Here is a 22,538-nt window from a genome sequence, read left to right as displayed (position 1 = left end):
TTTTTCAAAGAGCTTTTATTTGTCTGCTGCCTTTCTTGGATATACATAACATACACAGCACATCGGTTTTATATTGGTGTATTATTCAAATGTGAGATCTGAATCCAAATACAAAATTCAGTGATCCTCTTTGCTTTGAACACAAGAAGTTAGCTTCTTATTGACATGAAAAGCCAACAGGCTTTTATCAGAATACCTCTATACTATAAGACTTCTGGAAGCAGAGTATTAAACCCTAGTTCAGATATACATAATTTCATAGTACAGAAAATATATTACCTTTACAAGAAAGAGTTTTATAAGAATTCCTTCAAAAAAGTAAACATTCATGTAAGCCTCCACTGTCAATCTCCCAAAATCAACTGTAGTCAAAGACCACTATGGCTACCTGCGCCTTCTGGACATAAGACCATTTTAGAAGAGCACCATCATAATGGTAAAGTTGTCAATCAATCCTTTAGCTGTCATAAATATACTTATTTCATAATTAAAAATACAGGAATCTCACATTTCTCAATTACAGTTTGTCAACTCTAATTATATATACGCATATAAAGCCATATAGGACCCTCTAGCACAGAAAATCCACAAAGCCCTTACTATCCATTGTAAGCAAAGTCAAATCACATGTTTTCACAAAACATAGTATTCCTGATGCACACACAAAAAAATGTTTAGCTTGGCAACAATTGTGGTTTACAAAAAAAAAAAAAAGGAAAAAAGACAAGTTTAAAAGTAGGATATGCAAAACCTGTCTGAAGCAGGCCCTTCTGAACTACATCTGTCCAATGACCAGATACAATGTATGTTCTCACAGAAAGTATACAGTGTTCCACAGGAATTGTTCAGCATTGCAAACAATAGCACTCACGTGCTCCACCTCGTTGTTAGGTTTTAATAAGTCAAATAATTTATCATCCAGATTTTAAAAACCCAAGATAGTAAACATTAAAAGTTCACAGGTTAGTTTTAAAATTCTGTTCTGGTCTTAACATGTATAGTAAAACATACTTTTGAGGCACCGCTGAAAAATTCAAGCAGGAATTGATTGTCTTACATATAACCATAAACACTCAAGAAATGGTTGGTCTATTTTGAGTTCAAAATTTCAATGTTCCCACAAATGGGAAGAGTCTTCATGATTTGATTTTCCATATTTCCATGTTAGTATACAGGCAATGGTAACATACAAAACTTGGCACTAGAACTGCCTCTTTCAGAGTCATACAGTCTTTGCATGCACTGTAACCTACAGTCAAACATAATTTCCAACTGTGCTGGAAATTTTCTATTATTCTATATCTGACTCTTCTATTAAAAATAAACATAGGCTGGATTTTTGTTTTAAAAAGCCTATCTTCTCCCACAACTTGAAAAAGCAAGTATCAAAAAGGAACAAACAGCAAAAATAGAATAAACAAACACATCATGCTAGCTCTGACACCTGACAGCCACAGTCTGAGGAACATTAAAAAAATTCCCATATACAAGTTTTATATACACACTAAGATTAAGAGCTTAAGAAAATTACTGTATCTGTTTTTGCATTTATTTCCACCACTTCCACATCTAGCTGCAACTCATGCAAACGCATTTTAAAATGTATTATTGTGCCATAATCTTCTATTTGGTCTGGCAACAGAATTAGGTCAACACTTTCACCTATTGGTACCTAAAAGTACACACTTTTTGTTTACAAGTTAGGCCTTAGTTTCTTGGATAAAACATAGCATATTTTGAAGTTCGAAAACCAAGCAGGTCTCTCATTTCATTTCGGAATTTTGACAAGTCTTGCCGCAGTTCATTTAGGTTTTCCACAGTTGCCTGATCCGTGCTTTGCATCTTCTGTCTCATGGAAGTCAAGTAACGGTGGACTAAGCAACACATCACCTTTTGATAATTTTCATCTCTCTTTTGCTTCAGATTTCTCCATTCCTTTAAACAAACATTACACATTTACTACGGAAAAGTGATTTTTGAGCCCTAAAGCCTGTGTACAATTACACAGAGAATAAATATGAACAAAGTAACGAAGCTATTTTATAGCTACATCCTGACGCACACAAATGTACAATGTGTGGAAATTTCCAGCAAAATTTAAATTAAATTTTGATCTGCTGCATCTGTATGGCAAAACTAAAACTTTTTAATCTACCTGGCTTGGTAATCATCCTATGAGCAATTAAGAGTTCCACAATCCTGAATGTTTTGCACGTTCCATAAAGTCTTTGATTTTACTTTATTTAATGCTATTTTTGTCAGCAAGAAGATGCAAAATTAGTATGCAAAATTACAGGGTACAATAAAAATGTTTATTTAACAAAAAAAAAATATCCCTTCCCCCAACAATGACAGACTTCAGTGATGCTTTTTGGTTATTTATTTTGACACTCCTGTAATATGTTTAAAACCAATTACCTTCCCCAAAGAATAATCTAACCTCACCATTTTTGAGATTAGCACATACTTCCCTGAGGTTTCTATGAGTTATCAATCAAAGCATTTTTTCCAGACTATTTCTGGGGGAATCAGGGGTTGGAGGGAAGGGGTTTGAAATTCCCCAAACTGAAAGTTAACAGAATCTTACTGAAGTAGAAATAGGTAATACTTATTTATATTTTAGATGCAACACACATTGTTCTTTAGTTCCTATTTATCTTAGTGGCACTCACCATGTGACAGGCAGCTTCATACAGCAATTTGCTGATTCACTTTAGCAAGCAGCACCTTTCCAGCTGCAGAGCCTACAGCTTTCCCAATCATTTCTTACCTTCAGGCTGTTCTGACGTTTCACTTTGCCACTTGATGTATGAGAGCAGATCCATTTACTGAGACTGTTGAAAAGATAGCAGATAGTCTTGGGAGAGGGAATAACATTGAAAGGTGGAGGTAGCGTGCATTTGTCATCAAAGTAGCTAAGCCAAAGCTTGGCACGAGCAAATTTCCATTCCTTATCTTCATGATTCTAAAGTATCAGAGTATCAGAAACATTAACAGAGATCAGAAGCAAAAATATTATCAGGCTATTTCGTAAGTTTTATTTCTCATACCTTAAAAATGGAATGTTATTTGATTATATAGTATTTTAATATATAGACTATATAGTATTTTAATAAATTTGTTACTAATATTAAATAATTAAAATACAAATATCTTCAATTCACTATATACTCTAGTGTAAATACAAAATTCAGCTATGAAGGTATAAACCCCCTATCAAGCACCACATCTTATCAAGAATAGCATCCTGACTTGAACAGCCACTGTATCAAGAAATTTTTCAATTCCCAGAGGGCCAACGCCTCGCACATGTTCAACATGCAAAGTACCCATTTTATTTGGATCAAAGTAAATAAAAAGTTCATATTTGAAGGAAAGATGCCCCTTGGGAGCTCAGAGACTGAGCTCATCCATGGAGATCTGTAAAGTAGTCTACACATTGTATGAAGAAATTTGTATAAAATCTGAAGTTACAGCTAGCAATTATTGATGATTAAATCAGAAACCACTTACTGCTATCAGCTGAAAACTTTTATGAAGCATTGCCACAAGGAGTTTAGTTAGTACTATCACAACCACCACATTGTAGGTACCAACAATAACAGCACCCACAAAAGACTGTAATTCTTCACCATAGCTAAAACGTGTGACAAAGATTGCTACATGTGCCAGGGAGAATATATACCAGAACAGAGCAAAACATGTGCCAATAAACCTATAAAAACAAAGAAAAAAATTTTGTTAGGTAAAGCAAACACCAAAAGTGAGTTTACTTAATGTAAATTTAAGTTCAATGAAAAAAATCCAGTTCTGTTTAATTACTAGGAATTAAGGGCTGGAACAACACAGTTATTTCATAGATCTCAAACTCACGAATGGAATGTGTCATTGCTCTGTTGTTCGCAGAAAATTCCCGCACAGTCCTTTTCTTCATTTACAGTAAATCCTTTATCATAAAGTTGTGTCAATCCAATTGTGAATGAGAATAAGACAAGAAGAAACATGCCCAGAAATTTTCCAAAATCTTGTAGCATCTGCCCCATTGAAATCTGTGAAATAGATTTATTTCCAAATTCAGTAAAACATGTAGTTATTTTTGTTGTATTCCCTCCTTCAGCCTCTAATCAAGAAAAAATTATTGATATTTTAAATGTTTAACTTAAAATTTAAGATGCTAAACAGACTTTGAAATCAGGATGTACCCTTGTACCATTTTTCAGTGAAAAATTCTAGATATTAAAAGAAAATTTAAGTAATTTTAATATCACTTCATAAGTTTTGTATCTTTCAATTAACCACAAGCAATAGTATGTACACCTTACTCTCTATTTGTAATACCAATGATAATAAGGAACTCACAAGTCAATAGATAAAAGCAGTAAATGAAATGCATCTGAACATAAATACCATCATAGAAAGTTAAGAAAATGCTTAATAAGGACACTGGATTAAACATCTGGAATCATAATTTATCACTAATCAAGAAGTAGTATACCAAAGCCCATCTGCAGAACACAGAATTAATTCACTCTGTGTTTTATGTAAGATTTTAAATATACACAATATATAGGTGTGTAAGCACACAAAAATTGAAGGGTGTAAATTATAGAAGATATGACACTAAATTAACATCATTAGTTTCCATTTCAAAATATCCTACACAGAAGCTTGCAACAGTACAAAATACAGCATCCTTAAAAAAATATATTATGCTTGTGCATTTTTCCAATGCAGAGACGACCTTGACTGACTTTTGTTGCAAGCACAAATTTTTTACAGACACAGCATAAACTGTTTACAGCATTTAAATTATTCTTCCTACAAACTTTTTCAGAGAACATTATACTATTACAAAGAATGCAAATATACAAAATGGGATCAGGTAAATCTAATCCTCTATACAAGTGAGTGTGTGGAAAGTCTAATCCTATATGAATCACAATCTGTACCAAATCATAGTCCAGGATTGTATCACTGGCCATATTTTGCAAGTACAAGTTCACCGTGATATGAAGTGCCAGCTCCTGCTCCCTCCTATGCTGCTGTAAACTCACTGAATACCCCTGTTGCACAGCAGATTCTCTCTGATTCTTTGCACAGTTTGCCATGGACATGGAGAATCCGCAACTCTAGGCAGAGCTACGCAGTAATTATTTTGTTTAGTCAGAGGATGAACGTAAACCCCATCATACTGTTTTATCACATCTATCCTTTTAAAGAAAAAACCCACCCAACAATAAAACATTCACCATTTAACTCACACACGGTCACAGGCAAGAGACAGACACAGCAGATGAAACAGGAATGCACAAAAAGTGCAAACCACCCAAAACTATTTTGTTTGGAATACAGTGTAACAACACAGCCCAAAGACCAGTTCCTTTCTGCTATTGCTTTCTGAGTATTTGGAATTTCTATGCATTTGAAATCTAATGACCTAATCTAGGGGAATATTATTCTATCTCCTGTTAATAATAAAAACCACCACACACAGGCAACTTACAAATCTGTATTAAAATAACTTTTATTAATCAATAAGTAACTGAATGTTTAAAAATAACTCTAATAGCCAAGAGAACATAGTAGCTGCCTTTCCCCCACAACACTGTTGGGTTTCCATGCCATATTTGATTACCACCATTTGAACTTTGTGACCTACTTTCAGAAAATACTGTAAGAGTTGTTGCACAAGCTGTACTGGCCAACAGTAATAACATAAGCTTCAGTGTGCCACTGAATGGGGTGACTGTTGACTGTTTTTATTTACTTGGAAAATTTCGTAACATAGCCTCCTAATAAAAAACTTGTGAAACATCTAGTACATAAATAAATATGCACGTTAAACAGTGAATCTCTTTAAAATGTGGAGAGACTTCAGTGTTCAATTGATTTGTATAACAAGCCTAATGCTTACTGCAACATCAAGACTTCTGTATTTTTTTCAAAGTATGCAAGTATGTTTCCATTTAAAAAATGTATAAAAGAAAAAATATAAAAATAATTAACAGCAGCATAGTCACAGGTAGAAAGGGGCAAGAACTAAAACAAACAAACAAAACCCTGAGAGGAGAAACAGGCATCTTCCAATAATATTAAACTGGTTACGCGAACTTCTTAAAGTACTTTTTTTTATGATGATTTTAAAAAAGACCAATTTAACAAGTGATTATTTTTCTTTTCAAAGAAGGACCATTCTGTATGAAACAAATATATTCTAAAAGATAATTATTTGTGCAGCAAGATTCAGTACTCTAACTCATTAAAATGAGCTGAACCTTCAAGCTGGAGGTTTTCAGCTAGATCCTAAAGCCTTGATACAAGACCTAGTGATCTGAGCCACAATTATTTACTTCAGAACCTCCTTTGGCATAGCTCTAGTTGCAGAGCAAGAGTTTTTTTTAAAAAAAAATGCTGCTCCCAAATATTTCTTCTGCCTTTATGCTTAATAGTGACTTAAAGGACTCTTCCAGCATCACAAGACTGTTAATGCTTCCCCCTGCCATCTCCGGATGACTGAATTAAATGTATTACATAATTAAAATGGGGGGTTTTTACTGTCATTATTACTCACTGGAAGGCTCCACCAAATTCCAAGAAAGACGAAACCTGTTCTCCCTTCTTATATCTTGGCTTATATCTCACCATCCAGAGGCACCTTGACAGGCTGGAGAGGTGGGCCCGTGTGAACCGCATGAAGTTCAACAAGGCCAAGTGCAAGGTCCTGCACGTGGGCCGGCGCAATCCCAAGCACGATTATAGGCTGGGCGAGGAATGGATTGAAAGCAGGCCTGAGGAGAAGGACTTGGGGGTATTGATTGATGAGAAGCTCAACATGAGCCGGCAGTGTGTGCTTGCAGCCCAGAAAGCCAACCGTGTCCTGGGCTGCATCAAAAGAGGTGTGACCAGCGGGTAGAGGGAGGTGATCCTGCCCCTCTACTCGGCTCTTGTGAGACCCCACCTGGAGTACTGTGTCCAGCTCTGGGGGCCCCAGTACAGGAGAGACATGGAGCTGTTGGAGACAGTCCAGAGGAGGCCACGAAGCTGATCAGAGGGCTGGAGCACCTCTCCTGTGAGGACAGGCTGAGAGAGTTGGGATTGTTCAGCCTGGAGAAAAGGCGGCTCCGGGGAGATCTAGTTGCAGCTTACCAGTACCTGAAGGGGCCTACAGGAAAGCTGGTGAGGGACTGTTTATCAGGGAGTGTAGTGACAGGACAAGGGGGAATGGGTTCAAGCTGAAGGAGGGGAGATTTAGATTAGATGCCAGAAAGAAATTCTTTACTTTGAGAGTGGTGAGGCACTGGAACAGGTTGCCCGGAGAGGTTGTGGAGGCCCCATCCCTGGAAGTGTTTAAGGCCAGGTTGGATGAGGCTTTGGGCAACATGGTCTAGTGGAGGGTGTCCCTGCCCGCAGCAGGGGGGTTGGAACTAGGTGGTCTTTAAGGTCCCTTCCAACCCAAACCATTCTATGATTCTATAAGTAGATGACTATTTCAATACTCTTGAAGGATTTACATTTTTCAAACCGAAACAATTTGCACAATTCAACTCAACATGCAACTTCAGTGAGATCACAGACATAAACAGAAAGGCTTTTGATTACTCTTCCCTTGCTACACATCTCATTCATCTATCTTTTAGAGATAAGAAGTTAAGATGATCATTTGCATAGAACTTTATGGGAAGAACCTGATCCTTACAGTTTTCAAACTGCAGACACTTACGCAGTACGTTAAGCTAACAATAGATGAAAGAGACAGTATACGTACAATTATCATGGAAACAAAATTATAAGAAAATGAACTATACTAGGTCTTCCATTCTTTTTCTTACCTTTTTCTACCTAAATCAGTATGTTTTACATGAGAGATTAAAAATGCAAACTTCAATGCAATATCACTTCTTTCTACTTTTTACTTTCTGGCTTTCTTACTTTAATTTCTTATTTTTCTCCTTTCAATAAGAATCTTTGTATCAAATTAGGATCAAGTTTAATATTTTCTCAAGCAGTAATGATATTCACCTGGAGTGGTCCCAGAATAGAGCTGGTTGTGTACATGAAGAAGAGACGCAGATAACTAAGAACATTAGCAAAAGCAAAAAGACCTTCTGCCACTAGGGTAGGATGGAATGCATCCCAGTCCTTCCTTTCAGCATAATCATGAAACTGCAATATAAAAAGGACAAACTGAGATCACCAACATTATAAATACAGAAATGCACCCATGCGCTGCTCCCTACTTCTGCCTCCAAAACAGGCAATAGCACAAAAGAGATTAATACATACAATTCATAGATGGCTTACCTCTTTCAGATATCTCACTCTTTTTAAGACAAAGGCATTTTAAAAGCCATTCCAGAGGGAGCCAGAAATCAGATTATTTAAATTCAATACCTAACTCTGCCACTCACTTGCTCAGCAAGCCATTTCTTGCTCTGTTCTACCTTCTGTTTTGCACGGTTTGTTGAAACAGGGACTCGTGTACTTTATGAACATATGCATTGCCTAGTGTAATAGGCCTCAGTCAAAAACAACATTAAAATGCTGCAAAGAAAACTAATGTACGCATGCAATTGCAATGTGGTAACAGTTGGCTTCAACCAGCTTTTGAAAGATTTAGAAAGACTTAGGACCTGGGGTTCCTTCAATGGATTTTATGAATGAGTACAGAGAATGGAAGTCACAAGTAAACTGTTGGTATAAACACACACTTAAAGTGTGTCCACTAGGTATTATTCAACTATTCATGGAATATCCACAGATCCCTAACTTTCAGCTTGGCTGAAAGCATTCACATTTATATTACCAGCTTCTGCTGTCTCAAAATGGACATTCAAAAACTAAGGAACTCAAAGCTGCTTCAAAATAACTTGCCTGAAAGTGCTGCACGAAGATGGCAAGAAATAGGAATAAACATGTTTTCATACATTGCAATTGCATGTGTATAAATCCTTCTGCTACAGAGACTCTTCCTTTATTTCTTACAGCTTTAGTGCCTGCAACACAGACTAAGATGTAAACCAAGCATTTTTATTCGGTTTTCTAAATAATTTATAAACAATAAAAACAATTTTTGCCATATAAACGTGACAAAAAAGCCATCATGTGCCCATTACATAGGAGTCCTGCATTTTCAAAAAGGTTACAACTTAAATTACAGCAAAGGGCTCTTATCTCAGCAAAGGAACTACTACTACAGATGTCCTGGTTGCAAAGCAAATGGTTGGGAATGCAGCCCAAAATGGCATTCTCTATTTTTTTTTTTTTTTTTTACAAGAAACAGAGCTTTCCTTTCCAAAATGATTACGAGCCTCTGAATCAATTCAAGAATAGGGAAATGAGCCAAACACCAAGTTGGGAAGAACTGAACCAGTTTATTTCCCTCCCAACTGCCAGACAGCTGTCAACTCACAGTTTACAATACAAAATAATGGTACTACTGCATTGGCTTGTATTTTGGTAAAATACTCATATTCAATCGGTGCAGCAGCTTGCCATATGCTGCACAGCTAAAAACACATGCAACAGAATGGGAATGATCATTTTCAAAACTTGTATCTTCAATCAAATCCAGATGGCTTTCCACAGAGAAAAGACAAGGCTCCTCTATGGTCTTGGGGCATTTTTCCTTACTACAAAAACAACAACCACCCCACAACACAACCCCCCCCCCCCCCACCAAACCAAAAGCAATTAACCCCCCCCAACCACCTATGACATTTGAGCATATGTAATCAAAAGCTACATAAAATTTACTGAAACAGAAAAGCGTTAGGCAATCTAAACACAGAGATTACTATTAGCTTTCTGCATAGTACTGATCTATGGAATCAAGTGAATTCAAATGCCAAATCAGATGAGTTGTATGGGGAGATTCCCCTAAATGAAAATCAAGTCATTTGGAAGACCAGTCAGTTGTTACAAGGAAGACAGTAGCTCTGTTTGGGGTCCCTGAGGACTTGGAGATGTCTTGATGCATTTTCTAACTCCCATTTGCCTCATAAACTTCTGTTTCAAGCCCAAGATGCAACAAGATCAGAGATCTTCACAACTACACAGCCTGTACCACATAGAACACTTAGAAGCCTAAACTGTATCCACATAGTAGGCTATTACTAATGGAATACACTTAACTGCAACATACTACTACTAACACTACATGTAACATCTCTTCACATATTTTGTAGCAATGTGCTAAAATTATATTTGCCTAGTCAGTCCCAGAGGAGCTTTAGATCCCTGAAGATGCATGCTCACCTTGTTATGGGCAACTACTTTGAGAGCAAAAGTTGCCAAATACAGGGAATTCATGACAAAACTAAGCTGATTACGGGATTCTTCTAAAAAGTCTTCTAAACCATCATACCAGAGTCTTTTAACATCTGACCACACCATTCCTGCAGGGGAAAAAAAAAAAAAAAAAAAAAAGCCAGGGAAGTCAAGTCATTGCACCGAATAGATATTCTTTTACAACTAAAGCACTTTTGACTGGCTTTTGTAAATGATACTTTAGCAAAGAGAAAGAAGTAATCAAGTAAGTTTACTAAAAGCTTTGCATTGGATTACAAGCATTAATCATAAGGCAACAAGATGTTTAACCTTTTCAAGCCTACTTTCCAACTAAGAAACACATTCTGCAATAAAAAAGGGCATGAGAAGAAATGAATAGGAGAAAAACTGGACAGGAAACAGTCAAATTTAAATAAAGGTAGAGGGCTAGAATACAAATGCTTTTTCTGAATGAAAAGTATTCACCTTTTCCAAAAGCACTACAGAACGCATTACAATGCTATATAAAGCATCAAGAATTTTTTGGAAGTGTGTAGGTATCATAAAAGTGTTTTTTTAAGAATAATCAGCTCAGTAACTGTTACTGAAAATATCCAAAAAAATCCAACTTTTCCTATCCTAACTGATATTAAATAGCATTAACAGAGAAAAGAGATAATGACTTAACATTACAAAAATCAGAAGTTTAACTCAGAGTAACATACATATAAATACTCAGGATCTTTATAGCAAACTGAATTTTACCATTATTAGCCATGCCTGGCTGTATGGAAAAATATAGTTGCTAAGAATTTTGCTAACTGAATCTCTCTTGCAGACTTGACATTTTTATAAAACTTGAAAGGACTGTTAGATGAAATATAATGGCACCTTTGATTGCTATGAATAATCAGTTATTTAATGTTTTTTTGAGTACTTCAGATGTACACTACTATATTTAGGACAAGAAGAAAAGCAGCATGTGTATAAATAGTATTTGAAAACTGTTAGACGTAGTACAGCTTTTAGGACTTTGCAACTTCTCTAAAACTTTGGCTCAGTAAGAGAAAGATCCAGTGAATGGAAAAAAATAATCAGATATTTATGTATGGCTTTATTTGTTCAGTCAGCTTTACAGCAATGTTGGAATGCATAATTAAAAAAAAAAGTGTGTTGTGCACAGATTGTTAAAAGACTTACATAAATCTCTCTTCTTCCTGGTTATAAAGAAAATATTTCTAAACCACTATCTCTGTTTGCCTCCATATGATCACCATGTATTTTACACTATATTTGTTACAGAATTAGTAAAAAGAGTTGGAGAAGTAGAGCATGCTATAATTGATGTTACTAACGCACACAAGATTAGAGTAGATTTGACAGAACAAAAGAATTTCTAAAATCAGATATTGAATCTCAAAACAAAGGAGTCTGTAATGCTGACTTGGACTCTATGTTTGACGCTTTCAAGTTTCTTTTAAGATCTGCATGCCTTTGTGTGTGGGGTACCAGATATTTCCAAAATCTGCATGAACTACTCAACAAAACAATGAAAGGAATTACCATTACAAAAAAACCCACCCTAAAATAACAAATAAACCACCCACAACTACTTAGATAAAAACTGTAGTGTTTTCAACTATATCATTACTTTTTAAAAGTTCAGTCAACCAAATTATACATATCTAATTACATATATTAAGGTATAAGTTTCCGTGAATTTATCTGCCAAATTTTAATGTAAAAACAAATACCCACCAACCAACCAAAAACATGTTAAGAGGTTTTATGAATTTCCAAACAGAACAAGAGTTCATGAGTACTCAACAAAAATTATACCTGTGCTCCCTCTACTGCATCAACTAGAATTAACATGCATCTGTGCAGGTACACTTATGATAACCAGTAACAATGACATAAAGAAATGGAAAATAACACTTGTTTCTGTGTTTTAAAACAAGGATGAGGTAAACACATACCTTCAATTTATTAGGCTAAGATGGAGTATGCATGCATATACCTATGCATACATAAACATACACAACATATACTTTTTTCTTTAAACAATATGCTAACTCTGCAACAAGTCCAAATTGTATTACTATTTACTTTTCAAATCAAGCATTACAAAATTGGTCATGAAAGACTGAGTTGTTACTTATTGCTGATGTACCGCTAAACTAGGAATTTTGTGTATGTGTATATATATTCAAAGTCCTCTCTCTGAGCTAAGTAGAATGCTGTAAAAATTTCACATTTACAACTATGAAAGAGATTTTCCAGAATCCTAGATTTTGGCAATTGTTTAAAGTTGGATTAGTCCAACAAAAAGGTACAGAATCCTCCAGTTCTATCTAGTTAGAGCATATTAAAATAGAAATTAAATCAGTACAGGAAATAATTTTATGACTGTAACTGCATGCTTACTCCAACTATTAACAATCCAGAAAAATTAAGTTAACTTGCATAGAATGCACAAATACTTTTAATCTACTTTATTATTACATAAAGATATTACCTAGTTTTTCAAAGAAACAATAACTTTACTAGTAATATTCAGATTCCAGCATAATTCTCATAGTAAATCCAAAACACAGCATTATACCAGCTACTAGAAAGAAAATTACCTCCATCTCAGCCAAGAGCAGGACACATACACAGACACATAATTAAGAAGCTCAAATCATTCCTACTACTTTTTTATAGAATTCATAGAATCATGGAATATCCAGAGTTGGAAGGGACCCACATGGATCATCAAGTTCAACTACTGACTCCACACGGGGCAACCTAAAAGTTAAACCATATATCTACGAGCGTTGGCCAAACACTTCTTGTAAAAGGAAGCTGTAAGAAATGAAAAGTTTCGTGGATTGTTGGCTGATGAAGAAACAAAACAAGTTTGACTCACAATGATTAAACCATCTACATACTAAATAATACTACCTATTCATGAAAAATTATTGGAAAAAGTCTAAAGTGATGTCTAAATTTTATTCCTCAACTTAGCACCAAGGAAAAGGAACACACACTTGCTTTGCCTTCACGTTATTTTTCTTCCTTTCTCTTTTTTTGATGATTTTTATTAAGATCACAATTTTAAAATGTCTAGGAAGACACACAGCTTTTACATTTTTGTTATTGCACAATGGAATCTCACTTGCATCACTCTGAATGCTACCAGTCCTTCTGAAGAAAAATTCACATTCCTCTTCCGTTTTATCCTACAATATTCCGTTTCTGATACTGCACTTTCTGTGATAACTAGAGATTGTTCTAACACTCCACATCCCTTCATCAAAACGTGTTTGTGTTTTTTTTTCCTGTAACACTAGCCTCCAAAGAGTAAACTTCAGTCAAGCAATAAGTAACACGCTAATTTCATAAGAAGATAGTACAAATTATTATTGTTTGATCAGCAATTGTCATCCAATCTACTCAAATCATACCTACCAATTAGCCATATTATCAGAAGATAGTCTATTCTCTCAAGGGCTGGTCCCATTGTATTCTTCTTATTCTCATTGTAGACAAGGGAGTACAAATTAAGTAATAACAGAAACGTGAAATATGAAGCTCCATGAATAATAAACTTCATAAAAGGAGTGTGAATTATTCGACCTACTCGAGATTTAGGGGCTAACAAGTAACAAAGGGACAGAACTGGCCAGAAAATGCCAACCGTCAAAACAGTCAAAATTTTCTTGCATGTGTGCTTGCGTCGATAGCCTGCCATCTGTCCAAACCATACAGTGTTTAGAAACTGCTGGCAGTTAGACTGAGCAACAAACTGGGGGGAAAAATAAAAAAAAAAAGAAAAGAAACAAACAAGAAATCAGTCTCAGGTTTCTTAATACAGATTACTAATTTACATTATTAAAATTCATTTTCAAACTGTGTGTAGTCATCAATGAACAGGAAAAGGCAAGAATATTAAGCTAAAATAATTATCTCGTAAGAGAATAAAAGTGCTATGGACCCATTATGATTACAAACATCCATTATTTTAATTCCCTCCTAAAGCCAGCAACTAAACATGAATTATACATACTAGACTTCTAATGGTTTTCAGGTTAAGAGTTTTGATTTCTATTTATTTAGAAATCTAACATCACCTCAGACAGCTTCATTGTATGTTATTACGAAATACAGTGATCTTATCTGAAGGATACTGTTACTGTAAAATACTATCCACACTGTAAAACACAATACCTTGTAAGATAAGGACTAAAGCAGCCAGTTTTATACGTATCAGTTCTTAAAATCATTATGGCTCTATTCAGCAGACAATTTTAAGTCAGAGTAAGCTATGTTGTATCAATCGCTCAAAAGAAGACAATTTGTTCTGAAGGTTATGTAGATTATGCAAAGGTAGTTTCAAACTTCAGGTGTGTATTTGTATGGAGTTACAAAAGAATATATTTCCCTAGAGGATGGTTTGTCATTTAATTAAAAAAATATCAACAAGAAGAACCTTGATGTTATCATCACATTTGAGAAAGCATCACAAAAAAACTTGTCTCTAACTGCCAGGAATAAAACATATTCTGCAAAGATACTTTCCTCATACCACACAAAAAATGTTGTTATTCTCCAACCACTGCGGTAAAAACAAGCTATACTCAAAACCAGAAGAACATCTGAAATACTTCAGCATGCTTATTTAGTGCATACCAGAAACATGTAATGCTGGGTCTAAGACATTCCATAACTACGGCTTACGACTTTTAAAAACTACATGTTTTAACAGTTTCACAAACAGTTTAAGCCTGGATACATAGAACAGACAGAATTATAATGCCTTCTGCAAATGATAACTGAAAATGGATTTTGCATGGAAATGAAACTTTCTTTCTGTCCCCAGTTCTTGTACCAGAATCCCACAAATGCCCATTTACCTTCTAGCACAGCAAAACCAGTTACAGTTTGTCAATGGATAAAGACAACACTGACCTACTACATGAAATAAATTCCATACCAATGGCATAAAAAAGGTGCTACTATTCTGGACAGAGATGCTATTCAGTTATACCAGCATAGGTCTAACATAATTACTGAGCAGCACAGACAAGGCCTGAGCCAAAGCTGAACAGCTAATGACAAATGAGTAGATAATAAATCATGTATGGCACCTATGGATACATGCTTCCCTAGGCAAGGATTTAATGAGGATCTGAATAAATTATTACCACTATCAGAGCTGTTCATAAAAGAGCAGTCATCTATACTCCAATACAGAAAATGCTACATTCTTCTCCACAGTAAATACTGAAGAAACACTCAGTATCTTGCAATGTCATCTCCCTGTTTCACATGCAGATATTCTGTGTATTACCACCTCTTCTATACTCTTGCAAATTTATTTCCCCTTCTATGTCTAGATGCAGAACAACAAATTAAATGAATTACTAGCAGAATACGATACAGAAAGCCTATCGAATTACTGCAAAGACAAACCTCTTTTTGATTATACTTGATTGCAAGTTTTAAGCGGCTTAAGTTCATCCTCTCTTCCAACAATCCTCGCTTGTCTACATGTTCATCGCTAGATGTGTGATTCAGAATAACTTCCAGCTCTCGTGAATTCCGTGCTTGTGCAAGCAAATCTTTAGCAAAGGTTTTGCACTGTTGAGCTAGCTCCTCATAATCATTTCTGAAAGACACAGAAACAGTACATGTTACTACACTGCTCACATATTTTCCAAAGAAAATACTATACATGTAATTTCATGAAAGTATTAAATTTGGGTTGTGTTTTGAATTCCTACCTGAATTCAACCTCAACAAGACTTAATTCTTTTAAGTCTGCACTAAGTTCAAAAGCTCGCAGGATCGGATCCTCTTCTGTCAACATTATTAAAGCAGGACTGGCCAAACACCGATAAATGTCAAGACGAAACCTGCGACAAAAGGATAGCAAGCAAAATGAAGATGTTTCATTTTTGATAAGCAGTTTCAAATCAGACCCTATTCCAAAAGTTTGCATAAAACAGTCAGCTGAAAGACAAAACAATTGGGTTTCTTAAAATCAGACACTACAAGCATTAAATGTGACATGCCATGGAAGATATTGTCCTTCACATACTTACAATCCTTGTTATTCTAAGTATCAAAAATTGGCCAAACTGGTTCTCTCCTCTTTTCCTCACTACTTCAACTGTTATCAGTACATCAACAGAAGGCCAACAGTTAAGGTAACAGTATTGGAAAATTTTTGACATTTTAAGTGTTATACAGTAGCTGTTATGGCTCTTCAAGTGGAAATAAGAGAGAGAAGTAAAGCATTTAAGACAATCTTCTATTTTAACAAACTAAATTAAAAACAGTGAGGAGCTTTAATGTGCAATATACACAAAAAAAACTCAGGGAAAGCATCATCTGAAGGGAAGTTTTCCTCTTGCAAAATCAGCAACTCATTAACAGTAAACCAAAATCTATTATCCATTCTAGTTTAAACTAAGAGCTGGCATCTCAAATGTTTCTATTGTTTGTTTGCTTGGGATACCCTGACACCTTTTTGCATACTGAAGTTACTGACACTGGGTATCAGATGGATATCAGAATGTGGCCTGTAGTAGCTGAATACCAGTAACATTATCCTTTCACTTCCTTTATTTTTTAGTAATTTGGATACATACTGGAGTAATTATGTAATAATTAATTGTATATTGTAGTTGCAGTCCACTTATGATCTTTGAGCTCTGTGATTTTTGACCCCAACTCTCACATATTAAATTGTATTCAACCCTCAAATACGTGGTCAAGTTCAACAGACAAAATACTGTTAAGATTGGTAAATCCCTCATTTGGACCTTTATTAAAAAGCTTTCCACTTTCAAAAACATTGAAGAAAAAAACAGAAAAAAAGTCTGTAGTTTGCATTCATCAATCCATGCTACATAAACACTTTTAGAAATAGGATACAGAATTACCCACCTCCTCATTCTGGCTCAAAAACCCTCAAGTATTAACTAACCTAAGAAAAAAATTATTTGCATAGTTCCTATGCTCCCAAGACAAAGATAGCTAGAATGTTTGTGACACAACTGGTAGAAAGGAAGGGCACTTAGCTTAATATGCACAGTGACTGAGAGCATAAAACCAAAATGAAAAAAAGCTACTACCTCCCACCAGCCTTTTCAAGCACAACCCATCCCCGAGAACTACCATCTCTCACAATAAAGGCTACAATATATCAAAGGAATCTACTCATAAGCCTCATCTTAAAGAGAAAAAGGAAATATACTGAATCTGACCCAAACAATACCAGAGAATTAAGACAAGAATTTTTCTATTATCATCTATGACTGGTAAGTCTTACCGGGAATGTCGTAGACTATCTTTTTTGTTCTTTGCAGTACACAGTGTGCACTCACAGCCTACAGCATGAGGTTTGGGTAAAGATATGTCTTGTTTTAACAGCATGGTGAGAATTTCATAGTTATTACGATGAGCAGCTAAAATGACAGGTGCCACATCCATGGTCGTTGAATACTCTGGATTTTGAATGCGTTCCATTAGTTTCTGCAATAAAATGTAGGAAATATCTAAATTTATTGCATACAGTTCTACTACAGTGTTTATATATAAGGGGTTTTTTTGGCTGTTCAACAATATTCCTTCAAAATATTTTCCTGTGTTTCATAACATGAAAATAAGGAAGGATTTGTAACAACATTAAAACACCTCTCAGGTAAATACTGGAAAAACAAAAATGGACACAGAAATATTTCTGGTTTATTTACACAGAAAATCTAACATTCAGTGCCCACCTTCTCTAATATACACACACGATATTAAAAAGTGTATTTTGCTCTAGTTTGAGAAAAAGTTGAGTATATTTACTATCTAAGCACAGAAAACATATCCTGACTGTATCATACTCTTGTTACCCTCCCTCCACCTCTACCTGTGAGCTTTTAAAAGTTCTTTGATACTTGAGCATTGCCAAGATAAGTTTCAACTGATTAATTTCAAAGTGAAGATTTGATGTTTACAGATTTCCTCAGAAAAATCTATGAAGCTTCAATACACAAATATACCCATTATAGGTGAAGGCTGCCAATTACCTTGCAAACAGTCTACAAGAAAAGATTCATAGCAACTCTACTGTTTTTTTCTCTTCTGGACTAACTAGGCATCTGTTAGCATCTGGCACGTATAAAGCCACAGGATTTCTTAGGTGGTAAAGCAAAACAATGTATTCTATGCTTTAGGACAAAGGAGGCTATAAAAATAATCTCTAATGTCCAGACTCTATCACCTTAGAGGTGCAGAATTTCTTTTAAGAACACTGTTTTAAATACTACAGTTACCCAGAACACAATAGCACGGGCCCCCATTCCCCCACCAAAAATCAAGGAATAACAACACTCAACTACAATGGTTGGTCGGGAGGATCTTTTTGGTCGGTGATTGAGTAGAATGTCAACAGCTCCAACCACTTCTGAGTCAATAGCCACCAAAAGTGCATCTGATGACTAAGGAAAGAAAACAAGTTGTATGTGAAAACAGCAGCGACTTAAACAGCATAAAGACTCAATCTGAAGCCAAACTGCATTTTTGGTTTTTTTTAATAAATTTATTTTTAAAGTACTAAACCAACGTTCTGTACTATCACCATGCATATGATCAGGATACAAATTCAGGCTGACATTCCAGGAGTTAGCACAGCATTACTGACAATTTGTTTCATTGCACGAACAGCAGAAGAACCAATTGCAGACATTACTTTCCAACAAAGATGATGCAGGATACTTGCAAAAATCAAATTCTAAGCGCAGTTTATCAGGTTACTAAAAATGTTAAGAACAAGCATCTGTGTAACATAACTCAGGCATATGGGAAACTTGAGCCCCACATTTGTAGTTCTGTGGTAAAGCTAGGAGAACAAGGTGGGTTTTTTTTCCTGGGCTGGTAACTACTTCTGAAACTTAAGTTGAATTAAGCAGCTTTTCATTTTCCTTACAGTTGATATTATTCCTTTTAACTCACATTAGAAAATTCAAATTTTTACTTTAAAAATAAAAGGAAAAGACATAGCTTTTATTGTTGCCACTAAAAAGGAGATCCATGGAGGGGAAAGCTTGTTGTTTTTTTCCCGGTCCAGTATCAAACAAGCTAACATAAGATACTACTTTTCCCTGTCTTAGATACTTAAGCCATCATAGCTACAACTCTCCCAGTAGCAGAGATGTCGCATGAGGAAGTACTGTTGGTATGAAACTGCCTCTGCCATCAAGTATAGATCAAGTTTAACAAGAAAGAACTGCAGAAACACATGCTTGCCTTAACTTAATCACCTAATATAAGGTGCATTTTTCTAACTGCACTACCTTTTCAGAAGTTACAATACAGAGAGATCTCTGCATTCTATACTTTTTATTAGGATGCAGTCTGGCGATATAGTGTTTATTCTGCTTGAAGATAATGTATACTTTCTCGCTGTAACAGGAATAATGTTTAAAATAAAATTCAGATTTGTTAATATCATTGAAAATGTTACTATACATTTGCCGTGCCAATAAAATCACACTAGAAAAGTAAATTAGTGAGAAGAAAACACTTCCACAATTACTAAATTGAAGAAGAACTGAACTGCTTATAAAGACACAGTCTATTTCCTTCCAAATTCTGACAGATTAACAGAGGAAATATATAAAGAGTAGAATACACAGATCAATGACTACCCTGAAACTTTTCAATGTGTTGTGTACCTGGCAGCCGTAATCCAAAAGAAGCTGCAGTATGTCCAAGTTTTCATTTTCAATGGTTATGGTAACAGCATTTCGTCCAAGCACATCCACACAATTTATGTTCATTTCGCCTGAGCTGTTTTCCTCTAAGAGTTTTTTAACCATGTAATAGTCACCTGCACAAGTAATGCATGAATGTCACTTAGTTTATTATAAAGCAATAAATGCATGTGAACATTTTAAGTACCAGCTACCATCAAACAAGACAACATTCCATAGCTGACAACAGACATTGACTATGTCAGACAATTAAGAAGTCAAGGTAGATAAGCATTCTCTCATCAGGGAGGAAACTAAAGATTATTTTGGGAGGTCTCTTTCAGGAAAGCACTAAGACATGTACTTTAACCCACTCCTTTAGTTCCAGTCCGGAAAATGAACACACACAAAAGCATGGGTACTTCTCAAAACTGGGGCAATAGCTCATACATTACCTGTGAGACACAGGAAACAACAAGTTCAACTACATCAGAGAAGGCTTCTCCATTGACAAGAGCCATAGGCTCAGAGAAGCCCTCTCCTACAATGCTACAAACAGGTTTTCATCTTCCTGGAGCAGAAGCCACATTAGTCTTCCCTGTATCAAATTTTAGCATATGTATCATCAAAGCAGGTGTGACACAATGCTGCAATGTTATAAAATTCAAGCTAGCAAGTTTGATGAGCAAGCTTACTACAGTAAGATGTACATAAGCTGCACTTTCCTATCTGACTGAAGTATAGACGTAACCAGGCTGCCCTGTTTACTACTATTGTTTGACTCTTCTTGCCAAAGGTAAAAGCTTTTAATTATTTTTGTCCCTAAGACAATAAATTATTTTGCAATGTAGAAGACCATTACAAAGACAGAAAAAAGAGAGAAAGCTGTGGCTTGGTCTGATATTCAGGATAAATTACATAGCAGCACAGCCGTCTAACAGCAAGACATCCCACCACAGAGAAGCACCAGAACAAACTTCCTAAGCCCGCTGGCTAATGTCACTGCAGATATACTATGGTTGTGAGCTAACCTAAACACACAGCCAGCAGGCAGCTCTGCATATAAACATACCAGCTTCTACAACCATGCTTATGTCCACATAAGCCATTCAGCACATGATTAAAAGCCTATCTCAGAGTCCAACATTTTGGACATGTTAAGATCAGTTTGATTTAAGACTGTTTCTCTTAAGGTTACTACTACTACTACTAAGGTACTAAGTAACACTCTTAAAGGTACTACTACTAAGGTTACTTAAGAGTAACTAAATATATTCTTAAAGAAAGCATATTTTACAAAGGAAAATCTCTTCTCATCCATCACCACAGGTGCAAATCAGAGGAAACTAGTGTCACTCATTCTGGGGATGTCCAGATAAGTCTCCCATTTTCCAGTAACTATATAGTCACCGACCCTTTAACAGTGAATGTAGAAAATATCTCACAAACTCCTCCGACATAAACCGAACTCCCTCACAAACACAGGAGGTGGCCCAGCGCCTCCCTTCCCCCGGCGACCGCTGGTTCTAGGGATAGCGGGAGGCGGCGGGGCTGCGGGGCCGGAGCAGGGGGGCTTCGCCGCGGGGCGCCGCCTGAGCCGGGCGGTGAGGCGAGGCGAGACACCTCGGTGCTCCCCAGCAGCAGCCGCGCAGGGGGGCACGGCGAGGACCGACCGCCCCGCTGTGCGAGGCGCGGGCACTCGCAGATTTACTCCCAGCCCCCCTCAAGCCGCCGGGACCAGGGCGCTGCCATCGGGCGGAGGCGGGCTCAGGCCCTCGGAGCGAGCGGCCAAGGCCTCTGCTCCCCGATGGCGCGGCAAGCGGAGCCGCGCCGGGCAGCGAGGCCGGTACCTTTGTCGCAGGCCAGGAGGAAGAGCTTCTCGTCCAGGGTGGTCTCCTCCTTCACCTGCCGCACGTCCTTCAGTGCCAGCAACTTGTTCGGCGAGGCCGAGGCGGACGGGTCCGCGCTCTGGTACAAGGCGGCCATGGCGCCGGCTCTGCCAGGCCCATCAGAGAGCAGGCAGGGCGGTGGCGCGGCGCGACCCGACCCCCGTACCCGCTGCCACCCCAGAGAGAAGCGGGGCCTCAATCCCCAACACTGTCAGCCCCGCGGGCGGGCAGGGCAGCTAGCGACGCTCCTCGCCGCACTGCGCAGGCTCCGATGGCGGCGTCCCCCTTGCGAGGGGCAGCGGGAGGTGGGCGGGGAGGAACGCTGCCTGGGGCTGTGGCGGCCCGCCGGCCGATGAGGGTCCCCTGGCCCAGCCGCCGCTCCAACTTGCTCTCCTCCTGTGGCTCCGCGGTTTACCTTCTCTCCCGACAGCGTTTAGGGGCCGGGGTCGGCCGGGGATGGGGCCGGCGCCCGTCAGGAGCTGAGGAAGATTTCGCGGTCTCCTTTCAAGGGAGCGTGTTGTCTCACCGCACGGTGAGGCATCGAGAACACGCACCGCAGCACAGCACCAGTATCTAACTATTGGCTGTCCCCATTTCTGCGTTGTCCCTTAAATGTTTTTCTCCCAGCTGCTATAGTAACTGCGGCCAT

The 22,538-nt window shown here is 37.2% G+C and overlaps 1 protein-coding gene across 4 annotated transcripts; it reads right to left on the bottom strand.

Moving 5' to 3' along the window:
• TRPC1 (transient receptor potential cation channel subfamily C member 1) lies at window positions 1-22,450 on the bottom strand. Of its 4 annotated transcripts, none has more exons than XM_054835689.1 (13): window positions 21,851-22,447; window positions 19,983-20,137; window positions 18,645-18,746; window positions 17,588-17,790; window positions 16,035-16,166; window positions 15,724-15,919; window positions 13,720-14,056; window positions 10,255-10,394; window positions 8,020-8,163; window positions 3,874-4,049; window positions 3,514-3,715; window positions 2,771-2,965; window positions 1-1,935 (listed from the first exon to the last, which is right to left on the bottom strand). In XM_054835689.1, exons 1-13 carry the CDS (start codon window positions 21,984-21,986, stop codon window positions 1,708-1,710), a joined length of 2,346 nt encoding a protein of 781 aa, XP_054691664.1. In that variant the 5' UTR covers window positions 21,987-22,447; the 3' UTR covers window positions 1-1,707. The 4 variants fall into 4 exon arrangements, 3 of the variants coding, with proteins under 3 accessions (XP_054691664.1, XP_054691665.1, XP_054691666.1); XR_008578309.1 differs by having other exon boundaries at window positions 1,883-1,935; window positions 2,771-2,834; window positions 21,851-22,450; XM_054835690.1 differs by lacking the exon at window positions 8,020-8,163 and having other exon boundaries at window positions 21,851-22,450.
• Window positions 22,451-22,538: the final 88 nt, after the last annotated feature.

This window comes from Grus americana, chromosome 9 (genome assembly GCF_028858705.1).
Source record: "Grus americana isolate bGruAme1 chromosome 9, bGruAme1.mat, whole genome shotgun sequence".
In the NCBI taxonomy this organism is placed as follows: Eukaryota; Metazoa; Chordata; class Aves; order Gruiformes; family Gruidae; genus Grus; species Grus americana.
This window is presented reverse-complemented; position numbering and strand designations above follow the sequence as displayed.